Source organism: Musca autumnalis, unplaced genomic scaffold (assembly GCF_047663935.1).
Source record: "Musca autumnalis isolate F117 unplaced genomic scaffold, ASM4766393v1 scaffold_2, whole genome shotgun sequence".
Classification (NCBI taxonomy): Eukaryota; Metazoa; Arthropoda; class Insecta; order Diptera; family Muscidae; genus Musca; species Musca autumnalis.
This window is the reverse complement of record NW_027411755.1, coordinates 257718422-257733337: the sequence shown is the minus strand read 5'-3', so window position 1 is coordinate 257733337 and position 14916 is coordinate 257718422. Positions and strand designations below refer to the sequence as shown.

The 14916-nt window shown below is 37.1% G+C and overlaps 2 protein-coding genes across 2 annotated transcripts; one reads left to right on the top strand and one right to left on the bottom strand.

Moving 5' to 3' along the window:
* The first annotated feature begins 5663 nt into the window (after window positions 1-5663).
* Window positions 5664-6508, top strand: LOC141392578 (zinc metalloproteinase nas-4-like). Its single transcript, XM_073965509.1, has 2 exons — window positions 5664-5892; window positions 6060-6508. The coding sequence occupies exons 1-2, from the start codon at window positions 5664-5666 to the stop codon at window positions 6506-6508; spliced, it is 678 nt and encodes a 225-aa protein (XP_073821610.1).
* A 4483-nt stretch (window positions 6509-10991) lies between these two features.
* LOC141392577 (zinc metalloproteinase nas-14-like) lies at window positions 10992-11859 on the bottom strand. The gene is made up of 2 exons (XM_073965508.1): window positions 11631-11859; window positions 10992-11563 (listed from the first exon to the last, which is right to left on the bottom strand). The coding sequence occupies exons 1-2, from the start codon at window positions 11857-11859 to the stop codon at window positions 10992-10994; spliced, it is 801 nt and encodes a 266-aa protein (XP_073821609.1).
* Window positions 11860-14916: the final 3057 nt, after the last annotated feature.

The following is a 14916-nucleotide window of genomic DNA, read 5'->3' as shown; positions in this document are numbered from 1 at the left end:
TTTCCCATACAAATTTCTTAAAAAAATACTTACTTACTTAGCTGGCCCGTTACCGAATATTTGTTCCATAGGCCGAACTAAGAAAAGATCTCCATTCCTCCCTATTTGTTGCTTCGCACTCTGGAATACCGCGGCTTTTCATTTATTCATCCACTTGTTTGCGCCATCTATTCCTTGGCCTGCCAATTCTGCCTGCGCCGCCAAGCGGTTCGTATTTATAGGCCTTTTTAGCGGGTTCATCTTCGCCCATTCTTATGACATGGCCTAGCCAACGCAATCGCTGCATTTCGATACGTTTAACAATATTGATGTCGTTGTATAGCAGATATAGCTCGTGGTTCATGCGACGTCGATATTCACCGTCAACGAAGATTGGTCCGTAGATCTTTCGAAGAATTTCTCTCTCAAACACACCAAGCACTGCCACGTCTGCTTACGCAAGTACCCTGGTTTTGGAACCATAGATCAGCACAGTTAGTATCAGTGTTTCGTACAGCGTTATTTTTTTTTGACGTGGCTTTGTTTTTAAACTGCTTACACTGTGTGTAATTTTTTGAGTCATGTTTTATTAACCATATTCTGACTCCACAGTGTGATAGAACACAAAAAACGAGAAGGCACGTGTCTCGCCGTTTTTCCCTATCTCATCCACTTTCGCGGTTATAGGCCTCCAAAGGTTTGAGGCTTTGATGTAAAAAGGGTAATTTAGTCAGGGCTATATCTTCCAAACCGTTAGGAAATTTGAATTTATCTCAGAGGCAAAGTTGTAGCTCTTGTCCTTGAGAACAAAAATTGTGAACACATATAATCCATCAAACTTCATCTGCAAGGTCAAAATCACCAAGCTCAAATTTCTTTTAAATTTTTTCTCAAGTTTTGTTATACAGCTATCAAACCGATCAAATTTGAAGCAAACAACCAACTACAAAAATATTCCTCAGATCTCTATAAACATCTTTCTAGAATATACGAACTCTGTAGAAACGGATCTTAATGGTCAAAATAGCAAACCAATTTCGATTTTTATGCTCTTTTCTCGGCTTCTGCTCCATAGATACTAAAACGTTCAAAATTCAAGAAAACAATCAACCACAATATTGTTGCAAACGCATCAATACACAACTTTCTGAAACATACGAAATATCTTTGAACGGTTCTTAATGGTAAAAATGGCAAAAATCTTTTGAAAATATCCAATTTTTATACTTTTTTCTCCGACTCTGGTCCAAAGATACGCAACCTCCCATAAATTAAGGATACATATATTCAACTACTCAAATGTACCTTAGATTTCAACAAACAAGTTTCTTGAATAAATGAAGATTCTAGGAACGATTCTTCAAGCTCAAAATTCGATTATTTTAGATCATTCTTTTCTATTCAGGTCCGTAAATAACAAACCTTTCAAATTTCCTTGTGTTTTTAACAGTTTGTTATTTCCAAACTTGAGCAAGGGGAATGTTAAAAATAATTTAATTGTTCGTGAATTTCAGCCCTAAGAATCATTCCTAGAATCTTCATATGTTCTAAAAAGTTTTTACTGAAATCTTAGTATATTTTTGTAGTTGACTGTATCCTTAATTTTTGGGCAGTTGCGTATCTTTTGAGCAGAGTCGGAGAAAAAAGTATAAAGATTGGGTATTTTCAAAAGATTTTTGCTATTTTTACCATTAAGAACCTTTCATAGACATTTCGTATGTTCCAAAAAGTTGTTTATTAATGCCTTTGCTACAATATTGTGGTTGATTGTTTTCTTGATTTTTGAACGTTTTAGTATCTATGGAACAGAAGCCGAGAAAATAGCATAAAAATCGAAATTATTTTGCTATTTTGCCATTAAGATCCGTTTCTACAGAGTTCGTATATTCTAGAAAGGTGTCTACTGAGATCTGGCGTATATTTTTGTAGTTGGTTGTTTGCTTCAAATTTGATCGGTTTGATAGCTTATAAGAAAACTTGAGAAAAAAAATTCAAAAGACATTTGACTATGGCGATTTTGACCTTACATATGAAGTTTGATGGATTATATGTGTTCACAATTTTTGTTCTCTAAGACCAGAGCTACAACTTTGCATCGGATATAAATTCAAATTTCCTAATGGTTTGGAAGATATAGCCCTGACTAAATGACCCCTTACGGAGGTGCCGAAATATACGAGGTAAGTCTTTTACTACCTCAAAATTATAAGAACCAACTTCCACTGTGGGCCGAGCTCAATGGACGCATTACGCGTCGACACCATCAACTTGGTCTTCTCTCCGTTTACCGCCAGACCCACTTAAGCAGATTCGCCTTCGACCTTCATAAAGGTATCAGTTACTTCCTTTATTGATCGTACCATGATGTCTATATCATCAGCATAAGCAAGTGACATGTGGCTATTGGTGTAGATTGTGCCACTTCTTTTGACGTTTGCCTCTCGTATAACCTTTTCCAGCAGGATGTTAAAGAGATCAAACGAAATACTGTCTCCTTGTCTGAAATCTCTTTTGATACAAAACTATTCGGAGAGGTTATTTCCTATTTTAACTGAAGATCTTGTGTCAGTTAAAGTCATTTTACAAAGCCGGATGAGTCTTTCGGGGATACCAAATTCAGACATGGCTTGGAATACCTTTGAACGCAGCGGGCAGTCGAAGGCTGCTTTATAATCGACAAAAAGGTGGTAGGTGTCGATCTGAATCTCTTGGGTCTTCTCTAGGATTTGCCGCAGGGTAAATATCTGGTCAATGGTGGACTTGCGAGGTCCAATTATGGTCCAATTATCTCGTTGACCATAGGCTTTAGTCGTTAGCACAATATCCCTGACACGATCTTGTAGGCAATAGGGAGTAGACTTATGCCCCTATAGTTAGAGCATACAGTCTTATCTCCCTTCTTGTGGACGGGGCATAGGATACTCAGGTTCCAATCGTCGGGTACTCGTTCTTCCTGAAAGATGGTGCTAACTAGCTGATGAATACACCTTATCAGCGTGTAGCCTCCGGTTTTGAACAGCACGGATGGTAAGCCATCGGCTCCTGCTGCCTTATTATTTTTCAGCCGATTTATTGCTGTCTTTACCTCATCTTGGCTGGGCGGTATACATTCAATACAATCTTCTGGGATTGGGTCAGTTGTATCTTCGTCGTCTCCGCTTCTATTAGATACCAACAGTTTTGAAAAATGATCTTTCCATATCCTGAGCACATTACCTGTATCAGTTACCAAATTACCTTACTGGTTTCTACAGGAGGATGTGCCAGTTCCAAAGCCATCAGTTTGATGCTTGACTCTTTGGTGGAATTTTCGGACTACATTCTGGCTCCTGTACATCTCGATTTTTTCACACTCCCGCTTTTCCATCTCTCTCTCTCTCTTTTTCCTGGGGAAAAGACGTTGCTCCTCTCTCCTTTTCTACGGATTGTAAAGTAGCCCTATATGCCGCATTTTTCTCTTCGGTAGCAGCACGACACTCCTGATCATACCATGGATTCCTTGGTGGAGGTCTTTGGTATACAAGTATGGATTTTGCGTCTGTTTGCATGAAGTGGGCAATACTTTGCCATTGCACTGATATGTTATCGGGATGAGGAGAGCTTTGATTAAGCAATTTAGCTAGTTGAGTGGAATATGCTGTGGCTATCTGTTTTAATTGCAGCTTACCGATGTCTAACTTTCGTGTTGTGTTTGTTCGTACTTTCTTTGCTACATTTAACCGGGTGCATACCTTTGCTGCAACAAGGTAGGGGTCCGAGTCTATGTTTGACCCTCGGAACGAACGCACATCCAACACGCTCGATGAATGTCTTCCTTCGATCGCAACATGATCAATTTGATTTCTTGTTGTCTGATCTGGAGACAGCCAGGTGCCCTTATGCATGTCGAGATGTTGAAATCTGGTGCTGCTGACTACCATGTTTTTTGCCGCTGCGAAGTCTATCAGCCTCATACCATTGTCAGATGTTTCACTGTGGATACTGAATTTTCCGACTGTTGGACCAAAGATATTTTCATTTCCAATTTTGGCATTAAAATCGCCTAGAATAATTTTAATGTCATGGGCAGGACAACGGTCATATGTTTCTTCTAAACGCTCATAAAGTATATCTTTGGTCAGTTCGTCCTTGTCTTCAGTGGGAGCATGAGCGCAAATAAAGCTGATGTTGAAGAATTTTGCTTTTATTCAAATTGTTGCAAGTCTTTCATTCACTGGTGTGAAGCTGGAGACCAGGTGTTTTAACCTCCGACCAACTACAAATCCGCAACCAAACTCATGCTTTATGTCCTGACAGCTATAATACAGTGCGTCACCTTTAGGTGTTGTAGTGACGCCTTTCCCATTCCATCGTATTTCCTGTATGGCAGTAATGGCGGCCTTTTTCTTTTCAAGTACATCTGCCAATGCGTAAACTGCACCGTCTCTATAAAGAGTGCGAACATTCCAGGTGGAGATTCGCAGATCACGGTCCTTAAAACGTTTGCGGCGGTCGCCAACTTTAGAGGGATAAATAAAGTTTAAAATGATGTAAGTTTGGATGAACATTTAGGATGTGCAAGGATCTGATCAATTCAGGACTAACTTTAACATCAATTGAAGTTGGTGCTCATAGGTTTTTATACCCTCAGCACTTATCCTAACGAGAGTACTTTTTTACTTGTTACAGTTACACCGATAACATGCAAATTTTCCATTATAGTTAATTCTTTGATTTTTTCATTACGGCAGAAAATCTTTCTTAAAAAATAATTTGGATTGATATTGAATATAACCATGCTTTGTTCAAAACATTAAAATCAAGATTTGTATAAAGAACAAATTAGAAATCGCTTTCGGTGCGGGAGCTCTCTTCACCAAATCGACATCAAACATGGTACTGCCGAGGTATGAAAGGAGCTTACAACTGACTGTATCGCCTCCTTATAAAACAATGTCATGACTGCAATTTCCCAACTTAAACTTATATTTCTCAAAAATGGTACACTCCCATTTCGATAGGACTTACGGTTTCCAGGCGGTTTCGCGAGGTATCTAAAAAGCGCTCCGGCGATTCTAGGTGTAAGCTCCATTCATTTAAAGTTGGTTCAAGAGCTCCGTGGTGTAGATACCACAATTAGCCTACAGACTGAAGGTATAGAAATTTGTATATTTAGTAAAACTGATTTTTTAGGCGATAACAAAAATGGGAATTTTTTTTAACTTTATTCTCTGTATGACATAGGCAACAAATTCTGTCTAGTTCATTGAATCAATCAAGCTGGATAGGTATCAACCAATTCACCCGTCTAAATGCAGACTTCTTTGTTGTTTTGGGCATGTACATACGAACAAACATATGTTTTAATAGCTTGATTACTCTAATTTAATTATTTAAATAATTACATGGCCTTGACGTTTAAGATAAGATTAGAATCTTCTTTTCAAAATATGCATCGATCGATAATGACTGATATATAGGAAAGATTTAGTACTGCTTGCATTCGGTATCAGCCAGTAACCGCATATAACCCCCTTTATTATTATGACCTATTTTTTGTTGAATGCGTTTATTGTTGAGATAGCCACAATGAAATGCATTTTGGTATATAAATTGGCAAGCATTTTCAAATTATATTTATAACTGAAACCGTTATTGAAGAGAAGACAGCATCCAATTTCAATTTGTTTTAAATAGAAAATAACATGTTTAGACCAATAATATTTGTCCTTTTGGCCAGTGGTCTCTTCTCACTGATCTATTGTGCTAAATTGCCTGCCAACCAAATAAGCTCCGTTTTGGATGTCGACTATGATCCCGAATTTGCTGGCGGTTACTTAGAAGGCGATATTATCCCAGATTTTATACGCGATGGTTTTCCTGGCAGAAAGTGGCCACAGAATACAGTGAAATATGTGTTCTGCGACTATTTCAGTAAGTCTTAATGTTTACCCTGGAGTATTTTTATAATAATTTTGCTGATGAGCAAAAGGAAATCGTACGTAGCTGTCATCGTGAGATTTCGAATAAAACCTGTGTGAAGTTTGTTGAAACTGTAAAATCCGATTTCGGTTATGTCTGCATTACAAATGCCACAACAGGTTGCAATGCTCAGGTTGGCTATCAGGGAACTAAGACCCAAAAGATGAATCTATCGCCTGCCTGTTTTAATGTCCCTTTGAAGCCGTGCCATGAATTCATACACGCCTTGGGTTTTGTTCATGCCCATAGTGCCTACAATCGAGATGACTTTGTCAAAATTATTGAGGCAAATATAATCGAGGGTAAGGAGTCTGCCTTTGAGAAAAAGCCAAATTCCAAGGATTGCAGGGTAAAATACAATACGAACAGTATTATGCACTATGGACCGTATGCATTCTCTAAAAATGGTAAGGCGACAATTACAGCCCTGAATGGAAACAACGAAGGGATGGGCCAACGTACAAAGATCACTGAGGGTGATTTTAAAAAAATCAGATCAATGTATTGCTATAACAATTGCACCGTTACCACCAACACAAAGGCACCAACAATATTCAAATTAAATTAAACGAACACGATTCTAATAAAATAAATAACGAAATAAAAAATATTTTTTGGGTATGGACTGTGAGGATATACCAAAAGAAAAAAATATATTTTTTTCTTATATTGCAAGAATACCAATTGGGCGGCATTTTTTGATTAAGCGGCCCAAAATATACTAAAAACTTAAGAGCGAGAGATGGTAAACATTTCAGGGGCTATATCGTAGAAAGCATTGTCGTCTCTTAGCAAAAATAAATGTATACTCTTGAAGCTATGGTCACGACTACCACTTAATATTATATAAATGATCTGAGTGGTAGCTTTAAAGGGTAATAATCACTCCAAAAAAGTCAGTGTTTTTTAAGTTTTTTTTTTTACAAGAAATCAACCAAACTTTTTTAGAAGATATGTTATATAATCTGAAAGGTCTCACATTGATCTATTTTCGCATTTCTTTTTTTGGAGAAACATATTGCTTTGTTTTCTGACAAATTCTTACGAAACACAGTTTTTACTTAAGCTAATTGGTACGCCCACTGTAACTCGAAAACGAATAATAAATATGCATTCTTAAAAAAGTCAATATTTCGATTTTAGCTAACAAAAATTTTTTTAAGTCTCTCGCTTAATGGCGAACCTCTTATGTGTATTTATGTGCGCTTAAAACTTCTTTGTTATACGAATCACAATAAATTTTTCCATTTCAGCGCTCGTATCTCAATCAATTTTTTCCGATAGACTCCAAAGTTTTTTCAACATAATCTATTTTTTTTGTACTTTAAAATCCGTGAGTGTGTGTGTATGTAACCCCTTTAAGTGCATTTTTGAGCGATTTTGGGGTCATTACGTTAGGACGAATGCATTTGCCCTGGAAGATAATTATATCGTTTTATTCAGAACCAGAAGGACTACCTTCGCTACAAATTTCAAAACAATCCTCCAACAGCCCTTAAACAACAACAACCGGAAGAAATTGTCTAATATAGTCCAACTTCGATCTAGATTTAAATTTGAGAGAAATATTATGATGTGCAAAGTTTGGACCAAAATCACACATTCCTTTCGATAAGATTAGTGTGAGGAAGCATGCATTTGCAAAAAAGGAAAAAAAAAAAAAAAAACAGGACGAAAAGGTGTAAATTAACACGATTATTAAAGTATGCTGTCTGAAATTTGTTCTAAAGTATACACACCTTTTAAATAAAATGGTTTAATAGATGGCTGATGTCTGAACCTGTTGATAATAAACAAGTTTTTAAATCTTACTCCTATGTTCTTAGAAGAAGTACTTTTTCTTATTATACCCTCCACCATAGTATGGAGGGTATATTAAGTTTGTTTTTCCGTTTGTAACGCATTGAAATACTCATTTGCGACCCTATAAAGTATATATATTCTTGATCAGGGTAAAATTCTAAGTCCGTCCGTCCGTCCGTCCGTCCGTCTGTGGTAATCACTCTAGCATCCACAAAAATGGAGATAGGACGCTGAAATTTTGGGAAAATGCGTCTTTTGTTTGCAGGCAGGTCAAGTTCGATGATGGGCTATATCGGTCCACGTTTTGGTATAGCCCCCATATAACGGTACCCCCCGATTTACGGTATTTTGACGTTTTTACCAACATTTTAAGACCGATTTGGCTATAATTTGACATTTAGGGTTCTTAAATGTCAATAAACTTATATAACAAAAGTTGTGGACATAGGTCCACGTTTTGGTATAGCCCCCATATAACGGTACCCCCCGATTTACGGTATATTGACGGTTTTATCTACATTTTCAGACCGATTAAGCTATAATTTGACATTTAGGGTTCTTAAGTATCAATAAACTTATATAACAAAAGTTGTGGACATAGGTCCACGTTTTGGTATAGCCCCCATATAACGGTACCCCCCGATTTACGGTATTTTGACGTTTTTAGCTACATTTTCAGACCGATGAAGCTATAATTTGAAATTTGAAGTTCTCAAATGTCAATAAACTTATGTGACAAAACTTGTGGACATAGGTCCACGTTTTGGTATAGCCCCCATATAACGGTACCCCCCGATATGCGGTATTTTGACGTTTTTAGCTACATTATCAGACCGATGTAGCTATAATTTGACATTTAGGGTTCTTAAGTATCAATGAACTTATATATTAGAAATTGTGGACATAGGTCCACGTTTTGGTATAGCCCCCATATAACGGTACCCCCCGATTTGCGGTATTTTGACGTTTTTAGCTACATTTTCAGACCGATTTAGCTATAATTTGACATTTAGGGTTCTTAAATGTCAATAAACTTATATAACAAAAGTTGTGGACATAGGTCTACGTTTTGGTATAGCCCCCATATAACGGTACCCCCCGATTTACGGTATTTTGACGTTTTTAGCTACATTTTCAGACCGATGAAGCTATAATTTGAAATTTGAAGTTCTTAAATGTCAATAAACTTATGTGACAAAACTTGTGGACATGGGTCCACGTTTTGGTATAGCCCCCATATAACGGTACCCCCCGATTTACGGTATTTTGACGTTTTTAGCTACATTTTCAGACCGATATAGCTATAATTTGACATTTAGGGTTCTTAAGTGTAACTAAACTTATATAACAAAAGTTGTGGACCTAGGTCCACGTTTTGGTATAGCCCCCATATAACGGTACCCCCGATTTACGGCATTTTGACGTTTTCATCTACATTTTCAGACCGATTTAGCTATCAATTGACATTTAGGGTTCTTAAATGTCAATAAACTTATATAACTAGTGGACATAGGTCCATGTTTTGGAATAGCCCCCATATAACGTTACCGCCCGATTTCAGGTATTTTGAGAATTTTACCAACAAGTTTTAACCGAATTATCTGTAATTTGAACATTTGACATTTGAAATTCTTAGTGGTCACCACACCTCTCCACCAAAAATTGTCAGAAAGCCCCCATATAACGGTACCTCCCGATTTTCAGTAATTTGATGATTTTAGCTACAATATTAAACCGAACTAGCAGTAATTTGACATTTGAAGTTCTTAGTGGTCACAACACCTCTTCATCAAAAATTTTCAACATAGGTCCATGTTCGGATATAGCTCCCATGTAACGGTACCTCCCAATTTTCAGTAATTTGGCAATTTTAGCTACAATTTTTAACAGAACTAACTGTAATTTGACATTTGAAGGTTGTAGTGGTCACCACACATCTGCATCGACAATTTTCAACATAGCCCCAATATAACGATACTTCCAGATTTTCGGTACTTTGAGGATTTTACTTAAAATGTTTAACCGAACGTAGGTCCATGTTTTTGTATAGCCCCAAAACAAACCTCCCGATTTCCCGTACCTTAGCTTTATTTTTTGGACGAACTTTCTGTAATTTGAAATTTAAAAGTCAACAAAAATTGTTCATTTAAGTTCATATTTTCGTATAGCCCAGATACTTTCGAACTAGCTGGTAATGACATTTGAAGTTCCCACGTTATGTACCGATTTTCGATATTTTGAGGATTCTAGCTAAATTTTTTAACCGAATTGGGAGTTATTTGACATTAAAGGCTCCCATCAAAAACTGTCAACATAGTCCCATGTTTTATTATAACCCCTATATAACAGTACCTCCCAATTTCTAGCCCTCCACAAATTGTCAACAGTTAGATATAGGCACCATAAAAAAAGGCCTCCCGAATAAAGCATTTTATGTACATTATCTGACATTTTAACGTACTCACTTAAAGTTGGGGACAGGAATGAATATTTTATGGTGGAGGGTATGAAAAGTTCGGCCCGGCCGAACTTAATGCTTTTTTACTTGTTTTTTAATTAATGTGTGTTCTTCGAAAGTTAATGCCCATAGTGATGGTATTTTTTTTTAATTGTAGACAGAAGTTCTACAAGCTGTGCCATCAACAACCCATCTTGTTTTCCAAAGCAGATACTAGAACTCGTGTTGCGAGGCACACCCTGTTTCACCGTACCTCTATACTTAGTATTTGGTTAATCAGCCAACATTGAAGAGTTCAGTGACAAAACGGCCTAACCCACATGCCCAAAACAATCAAAATGTCTATGAAGATTTAATCGCATTATTGTAGCAGGTACAATGCAATATGGAGTTTTTGAGTACTCATTTCAAAAGGTTCGGGATATATCTTTATAGTCAGTTTGATTTTTTTGGGCATGTGGATTAGGCTGTTTTGGCACTGAGCGCCTCAATTCAGCTTAACTAGGGCATGAGTCTTAAAATTAATATCCGAATACATAAGATCCCTAGGTCGCCGTACCGAATTGCTGGCTCCTCTAAAATACCCAATAACTCGTTCACACATGTGGGTTTTTGTAGTAATTTTGGAATATACAAATCACATTACAATACAAAAAACGAAGAATGTTAAAATTAAAATTAGTCTTCAAAAGCTAAGTACTTTGTAAATTTACAGTTATTCTATAATTTATTCAATATTTTAAATACTATTTAAATATATATCACAACACTTTATTACAATAGCATTCGTTTAATTTAATTTGAATATTGTGGGTGCCTTTGTGTTGGTAGTAACGGTACAATTGTTATAGCAATACATTGATCTAATTTTCTTAAAATCACCCTCAGTGATCTTTGTACGTTGGCCCATCCCTTCGTTGTTTCCATTGAGGGCTGTAATTGTCGCCTTACCATTTTTAGAGAATGCATACGGTCCATAGTGCATAATACTGTTCGTATTGTATTTTACCCTGCAATCCTTGGAATTTGGCTTTTTCTCAAAGGCAAACTCCTTACCCTCGATTATATTTGCCTCAATAATTTTGACAAAGTCATCTCGATTGTAGGCACTATGGGCATGAACAAAACCCAACGCGTGTATGAATTCATGGCACGGCTTCAAAGGGACATTAAAACAGGCAGGCGATAGATTCATCTTTTGGGTCTCAGTTCCCTGATAGCCAACCTGAGCATTACAACCTGTTGTGGCATTTGTAATGCAGACATAACCGAAATCGGATTTTACAGTTTCAAGAAATTTTACACAGGTCTTATTCGAGATTTCACGATGACAGCTACGTACGATTTCCTTTTGCTCATCAGCTGTTAAAATGAAAAGAAAAAATACAAAATTATTATAAAAATATCCAGGGTAAAGATAAAGACTTACTGAAATAGTCGCAGAACACATATTTTAAGGTATTCTGTGGCCATTTTCTGCCAGGAAAGCCATTGCGTATGAAATCTGGGATAATATCGCCTTCTAAGTAACCGCCGGCAAATTCGGGATCATAGTCGACATCCAAAACGGAGCTTATTTGGTTGGCAGGCAATTTAGCACAATTGATCAGTGAAAAGAGACCACTGGCCAAAAGGACAAATATTATTGGTCTAAACATGTTTTTTCTATTTAAAACAAATTGAAATTGGAAGCTTTCTTCTCTTCAATAACAGTTTCTGTTATAAATGTAATTTGAAAAAGCTGGCCAATTTATATACCACAATGCATTTCATTGTGGCTATCTCAACAATAAACGCAGTCAACATAAAATAGGTCATAATAATAAAAAGGGGGTTATATGCGGTTACTGGCTGATACCGAATGCAAGCAGTACTAAATCTTTACTATATATCAGTCATTATCGATCGATGCATATTTTAAATAGAAGATTCTTATCTTATCTTAAAAGTCAAGACCATGTAATTATTTAAATAATTAAATTAGAATAACAAAGAAGTCTGCATTGAGATGGGTGAATTGGTTGATACCTACCCAGCTTGATTGATTGATTGCCTACGTCATGCAGATAATAACATTTTAATTTTGTTGGCCAAAATTCCCATTTTTGTCATCTCCGTTTTTTTTTTTTAATATCTGCAGAATTTGGTTTTGGGAGTGGTGTGATTTTGAAAACGAAAATTTCATATTATTTTAGAAACAAGGCAATATAGATAGTAGATTGATAAGTCTACTCCTTTGATATTTGGTATGGAAATATCAAAGATTTTAAATACCAAGTTTTACTAGTTGACATCGTAGAGTAATGGTATGTGCACTACGGTTATGACTTTTTGACATTTTTTTTGCTTAAAAATTATTTCCTGTAGTGAGAATGAATGGAATTTTGTCGTTGTATAACAGATATAGCAGTTTCTGGTTCATGCGACGTCGATATTCACCGTCAACGAAGATTGGTCCGTAGATATTTCGAAGAATTTTTCTCTCAAACACACCAAGCACTGCCACGTCGGAACCATAGATCAGCACGGGTAGTATCAGTGTTTTGTACAGCGTTATTTTTGTTTGACGAGATGTGGCTTTGTTTTTAAACTGCTTACTTAAACAATTCTTCGTTTTATATAATTCTTCGTTTTATTTCACAACTGATGACGTTTGTTGTGTTTACGGAGGTGCCGAGGTATACGAGGCAAGTCTTTTAATACCTCAAAATTATAAGAACCACCTTCCACAGTTGGGCCGAGCTCAATGGACGCATTGCGCGTCGACACCATCAACTTGGTCTTCTCTCCGTTTACCGCCAGACCCACTTAAGCAGATTCGCCTTCGACCTTCAAAAATGGTATCAGTTACTTCCTTTACTGATCGTCCCATGATGTCTATATCATCACCATAAGCAAGTAACATGTGGCTATTGGTGTAGATTGTGCCACTTCTTTTGACGTTTGCCTCTCGTATAACCTTTTCCAGCAGGATTTTAAGGCTGTTTGCATGAAGTGGGCAATACTTTGCCATTGCGCTGATATGTCATCGGGATGAGGAGTGCTTTGATTAAGCAATTGAGCTAGTTGAGTGGAATATGCTGTGGCTATCTGTTGTGATTGCAGCTTACCGATGTCTAACTTTCGTGTTGTGTTTGTTCGTACTTTGTTTGTTTAACCGGGTGCATACCTTTGCTGCAACAAGGTAGTGGTCCGAGTGTATGTTTGCCCCTCGGAACGAACGCACATTCAACACGCTCGATGAGTGTCTTCCATCTATCACAGTGTGATCAATTTGATTTCTTGTTTTCTGATCTGGAGACAGCCAGGTGCCCTTATGCATGTCGAGATGTTGAAATTTGGTGCTGCTGACTACGATGTTATTTGCCGCGGCAAAGTCTATCAGCCTCATACCATTGTCAGATGTTTCACTGTGGAGACTGAATTTTCCGACTGTTGGGCCAAAGATATTTTCCTTTCCAATTTTGGCATAAAAATTGCCTAGAATAATTTTAAAGTCATGGGCAGGACATCGGTCATATCGCCCATTTACTCAAAGAGTGGCATAACTAAAAAATGCGTTTTCTGAGTTAGCAATTTCTGTTTTTTCTACGACTTCTACTTTATCTTGTGTCAAATTTTTATGCTGATATCTCATCGAGTTACAGCTTATTTACTATTTAAGTTTGGTATAATTCAACAAAAAGGTTTATTGAGTTTATGAAGTACTAAAACACTTTAAATCATGCTTGATCTTGCACAGAAATTTAGCACTAATATCTGGCTAGCTGTTTGCAAAATATGGTCCAAGTAATTATTTTTTTTTGTGTAATGATCTTTTTAAGTTGGAAGTTCAAATTTCAATCGCCAACTTAAAACGCATTTTTCTCGAAACTAGGTTTTTTGAAATGTGTCACTCTTTGAGTAAATGGGCGATATGTTTATTCTATACGCTCATAAAATATACCTTTGGTCAGTTCGCCCTTGTCTTCAGTGGGAGCATGAGCGCAAATAAAGCTGATGTTGAATATTTTGCTTTTATTCGAATTGTTGCAAGTCTTTCATTCACTGGTGTGAAGCTGGAGACCAGGTGTTTTAACCTCCGACCAACTACAAATCCGCAACCAAACTCATGCTTTGTGTCATGGCAGCTATAATACAGTGCGTCACCTTTAGGTGTTGTTGTGACGCCTTTGCCATTCCATCGTAATGTCGGCCTTGTACTTTTCAAGTACATCTGCCAATGCGTAAACTGCACCTTCTCTATAAAGAGTGCGAACATTCCAGGTGCAGATTCGCCGATCATTTTCCTTAAAACTTTTGCGAGGGGCTTCAACTTTAAAGGGGTTTGTTTTTCTTTTATTTTGTTTTTTTTTTTTTTTTCATAGTAGGCTGTTTTTTCTAGGGGAGGGTTACTAACCCTGCGCCCAAATCCAAGTTTTTAACGTTTTTATGGGTAAACGCGCTGCACAATTTAGCTCACTGCCTTTAACGGGTGTTAAGGGCGGCTCCCCAGGTGACACCACGGGGAGGTCAGTGTCCACTTGAGACGAAAGAGGGACCAAGATAAATCCTGGACTTTACCATGTTAAAGCCGTTCCTTGCTATCTTTCATCCCCTACGTCACAGAACTATACTAAATAAAGTTTAAAATGTACCCGCGAGCAAGTCTCAATCTTTGAACCTTTTTTCAGTAGCTACCGGAAGATGTAGTCCGATAAAATCCATCTTCGAAT

What these genes read in the sequence shown, in the direction of transcription:
- LOC141392577 (XM_073965508.1), bottom strand. Translation starts at nt 11,859, where the DNA reads ATGTTTAGACCAATAATATTTGTCCTTTTGGCCAGTGGTCTCTTTTCA. An exon ending in TGTGTTCTGCGACTATTTCA is followed by an intron (nt 11,564 to 11,630) that starts GTAAGTCTTTAT and finishes TCATTTTAACAG; the next exon opens with CTGATGAGCAAAAGGAAATC.
- LOC141392578 (XM_073965509.1), top strand. Translation starts at nt 5,664, where the DNA reads ATGTTTAGACCAATAATATTTGTCCTTTTGGCCAGTGGTCTCTTCTCA. An exon ending in TGTGTTCTGCGACTATTTCA is followed by an intron (nt 5,893 to 6,059) that starts GTAAGTCTTAAT and finishes ATGCCACAACAG; the next exon opens with GTTGCAATGCTCAGGTTGGC.